We start from the raw sequence: 7,690 nt of genomic DNA on the forward strand, positions 1-7,690 counted from the left end.
TCCATCCATTTTCTACCGCTTATTCCCTTTCGGGGTCGCGGGGGGCGCTGGCGCCTATCTCAGCTACAATCGGGCGGAAGGCAGGGTACACCCTGGACAAGTCGCCACCTCATCACAGGGCCAACACAGATAGACATTCATATTGCCAAAATTTACAGGTGTTTAAAACGCTATGTAAAATCGCTAATGCTGATAGTGGTGCCCGTTAATGGCAAATCTAATGTAAATTAGCATTAAGCTAGCGCATTTTGGAAAGGTGGAGCCTTACTTTACTTACTATCAAGCACTTTCTACTTGGGGTTTAACGGTACGTGTATTTGTATTGAACCGTTTCGGTACGGGGGGTTCGGTTCGAAAGTGTATCGAACGACACGGACATATTAAGTAGTAGGGATGTCCCGATACAACTTTTTCACTTCCGATACTATACCGATATTGTAGCCTTGAGTATTAGCCGATACCGATATCAATACTATATGAAATAGGCACGAATCATACATACAGTATATTTATTCCTTATTTTGTTGTGTGGAATGTTAGAAAAGGCTTGATAAAGTGATGTTACTGTTACTGATGTTATAGTGTTAAAACAGAAAACAATAGTCAGCAAGAGTAGGTATAGGAAAAACTGACCCATTTATTATTAACCAATTGGTTACAAATATTTAAACCTTTAACATAAGAGTATTACCTCAACAAATCCAATAAAAACAAGATGTTATATTTAAAGTGCAAAATAACCACTAATACCAACATGATTATACAATTGAATAGAATCAATTAAAAATAAATGAGAAGACCCTGAAAAATAATCTAAATAAATCCAATTAAAGTGCAAACAATTCAAGTTCACTTCAGTTATTTTTTTGCTGTCAGCATATGTTGGAAACAACTGTTGGCAGGGACAAAAACAACACAATACTGTCCACTGTCCAACTGCTCTAAGTTAAGAGTTCACAGCTCCAGTTTCACTGACTGTCTGTGCCCAAAACAATGTAGTATATACTGTTAGTCTTCATTGAAGAATAATGTAAACACAATAAACATATTACTCTAATAACAAGAGCATAAAACAAATAATAATCAGTCAGTGCTGACTACCCTTACTACTCCTCCTCCTCCTTCTCCACTTTCTGCAGTCCGAGCATAATGTGGAGATTTTTTTTTAACAAGATAAGCATTTCGGCATGCTGTGCTGTTTTGTCTACAATGTAGTGGCGGCTAGGAATAATGTAGCGAGGTTCGAGGTGCTCCATCAAGCGTTTAAACCCGACATTACTCACCACCGACAGGGGCTGGTCATCAAGCACAATAAACTGGGCTATCTTTTCTGTTAAGGCTATTGCTTTTTCACTGTCCCGTGGTAGTTTGTCACGTCTTGCAAAGCTTTCGGCCAGTGTGGGTTGCTGAAGCGAGCCAAAGGTTAATTGCTTGCCTTGCTGCTCTCGCGAAAATCCTCATGTTCTTTTTTGTGGTGTTTTTTCAAATGTTCGATGAGCTGGCTCGTATTGAACCTTCCCGGTTCTGTCCCTTTAAGGGACACTTGCGCCTGACAAATGTTGCATTTAGCGGCAACGTCTTTGTCCGAGTTTACGTTAAAATACTTCCACACAGCCGACATCACTACACTTTGCCGCAAGCACACGCGTTGTCATTGTTGTGATCACCTGGGCTGTGCATGCTGGATCAGAGACGCTCTTCTTCCGCGGCCGGCACCAACGTGTTTGAGTATGATCAAACCAGAGTCACCTATTATAGAAGTGCTGCAGCGGCAAATGGACAGCTAATATCGGAGCGCTTATATCGGAGTTTTTAGATTCAGTCCGATAAAATCCGATATTCACTTTTTTGGCTAATATCGGACTGATTTCCGATATCAATATCGGATCGGGACATCCCTATTAAGTAGCGCACTGCACGTTGTGTAAACAATGGAAATACTCTTATCACCATGAATTGATTAACGTGGACCCCGACTTAAACAAGTTGGAAAACTTATTCGGGTGTATATTTTGTTGTTTTCTTACTGTACCGAAAATGAACCGAACCGTGACCTCTGAACCGAGGTACGTACCGAACCGAAATTGTTGTGTACCGTTACACCCCTACTTTCTACCAAGTATACTTACTATGTGCCATCCATCCATTTAATACCGCTTGTCCCTTTCGGGGTCGCGGGGGGTGCTGGAGCCTACCATGTTGTTGAATATTGCAACATTACTTAAAGGGAGTTTGGCCGAGTCCGCCCTGAGTGCTCCTTGAATGATTGTTTCCTTAAGCCAGTGTTGAGTCTACGATCAGACATGACACGCAACAAAGGTATCAAAATATGGCACCTTTTGATTTCACATTATTCAATACCCGGTAGTACCAACAGTATTTGGTCGTTGCCTATAAAAGTGTCAAATTCAGTACCAAACCGCTAATATATTTGTTGTGTTTGTGTTTTCTAGATGTGTTTGTGGACTGGAAACAAAACGCCAGTGAAGTGATCATCAAGCTGCGCTGTGGTGAAAGTGTGCAAAGGATCGAGGATGTCAACACAACCTTTACCGATACTCACTGCCATGTGCGCTTCCCAGGTAACGTTGTCTTTTAGGCGACACAAAGAAAATTTGAGTAGGAAAAGAAAGTGACTCACTTTATTTTCAGATGAGCGTCAGTGGTCGTGCTACCTACAGGAGGAAATAGAGGCCTCCTGTAGTCGGCTCCAGTACAAGGAGAAGGGAGGTTTCCTCTTGGTCATTCTGCAAAAGAAGATTCCTTTTCATATTTGGCCTTCACTAAAAGTAAGCCAGCTAAATATTTGACAACACACACATTCTTGTATTTCTTACCTTCTTGAGACCTCTGAAAAATGCCTACCTATTTAAGACCACCCTTTCTAGATATAGAAATATTTGTATTTACAACATTGATAATATTTACAAACTATGCAGATTTAAAAAGGTACCGTATTTCCTTGAATTGCCGCCGGGGCGCTAATTAATTTTAAACCTCTTCTCACTCCGGCACTTAACAAAGGCATGCAGTAAAAAATTGAGTGTGACGTAAGGATACCATCATGAAAAGCACATTTAATAAAAAAAAAAAACGTTATTATAGTCTTACCTTTACTTATAAATGAAGTCCATGCCAGCTCCTTCTGATCAAAAGCATCGCTAACTTGTTTATAGAAGTCTTCCTTATCTTTCTTCAGTTTTAAAAGTCTCTTCTGTCTCGATGGAGATCTTCCTTTATTACCTCCTGCTTCGATTGAAAGTACAGTTTAGAAAACTGCTATCAGACCGTTGCTATCAGTTAGCTCGGCTCCTCACATGCGGGCGGCGACAGTATTATCATTTGACAACTCCCCCTCCCGTTCTGCTCCGTGGGTGATTTATTTATCCCACCGCTGCCACCATGAAGTGTTGTTGTATAAATAATACACTGGGTATTTAGGACTGGAACAATCTTTATTCCCACCCTGGTTGTTTACATAGCCAGCATAGGAGTAGTGGTGTTACATCCTAAAAAGGTCTGTCGTGCACCCCACCGTTCCCAGCACATGTCACTTCTTCTGCAGCCGAGTAGTCGCAAGAAGGATCACTAGCGCCCCCTACCACCAGAAGGCGGGAGTCATTTAATGACTCATATTTGACACAGGAGGTACGGTATATTAATAAAACATAGCTGCTTACTGTTCTTTTTAGCATATTCAATAGCTTGGACCTTAAATCCTACTGAAAAGCTCCTAATCTTCTTCCCTTTATGCGATTTCAAATTACCGGTATTGAAATCAGCCTCCTACATTTTGAAAATTACCCGGCGGTAATACTAAGCATGCACTAATTATTTTGCGAAGCGAGTTTGACCCGGCATTAATTAAAGGCAGGCGCATACTATATACCCGGCGACAATTCAAGGAAATACGGTAAGCTTTTTGTAAAAAAAAAAAATTGTATTTTTTATTTTTTGTTTGTAATTGGTTTTTTATCTTCAGATTTACCTTAGTTATTACAGTATCTCTCTCTCTCTCTCTCTCTCCCCCTCTCTCTCTCTCTCTCTCTCTCTCTCTCCCCCTCTCTCTCTCTCTCTCTCTCTCTCTGTATATATATATATATATATATATATATATATATTTTATTTTTTGGCCAAAGGGGCACATTTCAATTTCTTACACACACTTGTTATTACACATATTTGCAATAGGGGGAGCACTTCAAATTTTTACACACACTTGTTTTTTCATATGTTGACCCGAGGGGCGCACTTTTAAAACAAACACACAGTCAATTTGGGGAAAAAAATCCCTCCTTTTTAGGACCCCCCTAATTTTGACAGATTTCACCACCAGGGGTGCTAATGAGATATCTATTTTTTGTTTAATTCACTATTTTAATGTTTAATGTTAATGTGCTTTATGCCCATGACAAACGAGTCACAGACCACAGATGGCCCCTGTGCCGCACTTTGGGAAACACATTTGTAGAAGCTAACTGTTAAAGGGCCACTATAGTCTTAGTACTATAGTGTATTTGTTCATCCTATGGTCACATATGGGATGCGGCTTGTCTTGCGTCAGCCCTGTTAGTTGTAAAATCAGCTGTTCACCTGATGGTTTTTTTTAGGGATGAATATAGAAATCGTTCCTTAGCTGCCGTCTTGTTTTATCGTATATCGCTGTCTTTGTGCCTGTCAATGTTTACTTTTGTATGCACATTAAATCAACCAAAAATTCTGACTTTGGAGCAATGTTCACATACTCTAGTATTTAGCTCTATTAGATGCAATGGTTTTCAGTATTGGGACAATGAATTTGGTCCTAACTTGTTCACCGCTCCTCATATGGAAGGTACTTTTCCTTGTTGATGTCTCAAGAAGGGTAAAAATATAAGAACACACATATATATATGTATGTATATATATATGTGTATATATATATATATATATATATATATATATATATATACACATACATATATATACACGTATGTATCTATACCTATATGTATATATTTTTTTCTCCTCCATTTATAGTCCAACAAGAAGGAGAAAGAGGGCCTACCTGCAGAGACCAAAAATACCAAGGAGCCGGAGACAAGGCCAATTGCTCCAAAGTCGTCAGAGAAGCTCAAGTCCTCCCCATCACCTCTGCTTCAGGCTTCCCCTTCACACAGTGCATCACGCTTCAAAGCTGAACGAGGTGTCAAACGCCAGCTGAAAAACAAACAAGCGTGTGAGAAAATCTCCACGGACTCTACAGTGGTGCAGACAACAGAAGCATCCGGGGACGACAGGTCCGCTTCACCAAAACCCGCTTCGGTTCAGAAAGGCAGCCAGCAGTCTCAAGAACCCAGTGCCAAGCGCACCACTGCACATCCTCCGAGGACAACCAAGGAGGCCAAGTCTACTACTGACAGAGACCTGCACTCAGTCCAGAACAGAACCTCACATGCATACTCGCCTGCTGTTGAGCACCCTCAAACAAAAAACAGTGATAGAGACAAAAGTGTGGACAGATTAGGTAGCGAGGAAGAACATAAAAAGTTTGTTGCTACTGCCAGCAATATCAACAAGACTCAGGTGAGTAAAGATATCCTGCTCAATCGTCACACCTGATGGAAACTTACATCATTTTCCTCTGCATGGGGTCTGCAATTTGTTGTGATATACCATAGTGTAAGGCTGGGCGATATGGCCTTTTATTAGTATCTCGATATTTTTAAGCCATGTCACGATACACGATATATATCCCGATATTTTGCCTTAGCCTTGAATTAACACTTGATGCATATAATCACAGCAGTATGATGATTCTCTGTGTTCAAACATTCTTGTTCATATTGAATTAATATATGATCATTTTAAAGGCCTACTGAAATGAGATGTTCTTATTCAAACGGGGATAGCAGGTCCATTCTATGTGTCATACTTGATCATTTTGCGATATTGCCATATTTTCCCTGAAAGGATTTAGTAGAGAACATCGACGATAAATTTCGCAACTTTTGGTCGCTAATAAAAAAGCCTTGCCTGTACCGGAAGTAGCAGACGATGTGCGGGTGACGTCACGGGTTGTGGAGCTCCTCACATCTGAACATTGTTTACAATCATGGCCACCAGCAGCGAGAGCGATTCGGACGAAGAAAGCAACAATTTCCCCATTAACTTGAGTGAGGATGAAAGATTTGTGGATGAGAAAAGTGAGAGTGAAGGACTAGAAAGGAAAAAAAAAAAAAAAGACGAGGGCAGTGGGAGCGATTCAGATGTTATTAGACACATTTACTAAGATAATTCTGGAAAATTCCTTATCTGCTTATTGTGTTACTAGTGTTTTAGTGAGATTACATGGTCGTACCTGTACAACCTGAATGTCGGTCCCGCACCTTTCTTCAGCACCAGTCGACGGGTGGTGGCGATGCCCATCTCTGCCCTTCGCAAGGGACCCTCTTCGAAACACGATCTTTCGAAATGATTGCTGCATAATACACTGTACTTAGTGTGTGTGGTCCAATCCAACCGTGTTCGCTTGACATCTCTGTTCCATAGTAAAGCTTGACTGGCATCTTTCAGGAAATTAAACAATGAAACACCGGCTGTTTTTGTGTTGCTAAAGGCGGCCGCAATACACCGCTTCCCACCAACAGCTTTCTTCTTTGACGTCTCCATTATTCTTTTAACAAATTGCAAAAGATTCAGAAACACAGATGTCCATAATACTGTGGAATTATGCGATGAAAACAGACGACTTATAGCTGGGAACGGTACTGGAACAAAATGTCCTCTACAATGCGTAACGTCATCATACGGCGACGTTTTAGCATGACACTTCCACGCGAAATTTAAAGTTGCAATTTAGTAAACTAAACCGGCCGTATCGGCATGTGTTGCAATGTTAAGATTTCATCATTGATATATAAACTATCAGACTGCGTGGTCGGTAGTAGTGGGTTTGAGTAGGCCTTTAAACTTTCGTGCAGAGAGAGAAACCACAATTAAGTTAATTTACCAAAACTGTATTTATGAAACCGTTATTAAGCAGGAGCACAAACATTTATGTCATTTCAAAACAGAAAGTGCAAAATTGTCAGAGACATTTTAAAAGAAGCTGTTAGTGCATTTTAGTGCATGATGTCACTTAGATGACATCAAAACAACACTAAACTAAAGTGCACTTTTTGTACAGAACGCCACTACAATAGTTAAAAAAATATATATATCTATTTCAATAACTGTCAAATAAAAATGAGCTGCTTAATAGGAAATCAAATAGTGTATGTCCTTCGCTATGTGCTAGGTTACTGCAGACGTTATCTCCTTCAGTTGTTGACTAATTTTTTCATATGGTGTTGATCTGGAAATGGTTGCTTTGGCATTTTGTGGGTGTGGCACGGAACGGAGATGTTGACATGCAGAGTTTCAAGCACTCTTCATTTGCTAGCGGGTGACTTTCCAAATTATGCTACATATTAGCAGTAATGCTACTTTTTTGTAACAACGCTTTTGCCACATACTTGTAAAACATCTTCCCGCTTAAAGCCAAACCACTGCCTGACGATGGACCCTGTGCTGTTTTTCCTAGTAATTCTTCCTTCATTTGTTACCAGATTCACACCTTATTTCCCTCGTATTACCACTCGCACCACTCCGCGAGCATCAAAGCCAATGTTACCCATGCTGCTACCTCTCTGCTCAGTGAGGGCGTATG

General features: G+C 40.4%; 1 protein-coding gene across 6 annotated transcripts in view; it reads left to right on the plus strand.

Moving 5' to 3' along the window:
- usp19 (ubiquitin specific peptidase 19) overlaps positions 1-7,690 on the plus strand; it is a 66,122-nt gene that overhangs the window by 25,396 nt on the left and 33,036 nt on the right. For all 6 annotated transcript variants that reach the window (XM_061904878.1, XM_061904879.1, XM_061904881.1 and 3 more), the window contains 3 exons: positions 2,454-2,582; positions 2,653-2,789; positions 5,020-5,565. In XM_061904878.1, coding sequence (XP_061760862.1) covers positions 2,454-2,582; positions 2,653-2,789; positions 5,020-5,565 — 812 coding nt within the window. The remainder of the gene's footprint in view (positions 1-2,453; positions 2,583-2,652; positions 2,790-5,019; positions 5,566-7,690) is intronic.

The sequence above is a fragment of the Nerophis ophidion genome, linkage group LG06 (genome assembly GCF_033978795.1).
Source record: "Nerophis ophidion isolate RoL-2023_Sa linkage group LG06, RoL_Noph_v1.0, whole genome shotgun sequence".
NCBI lineage: Eukaryota > Metazoa > Chordata > Actinopteri > Syngnathiformes > Syngnathidae > Nerophis > Nerophis ophidion.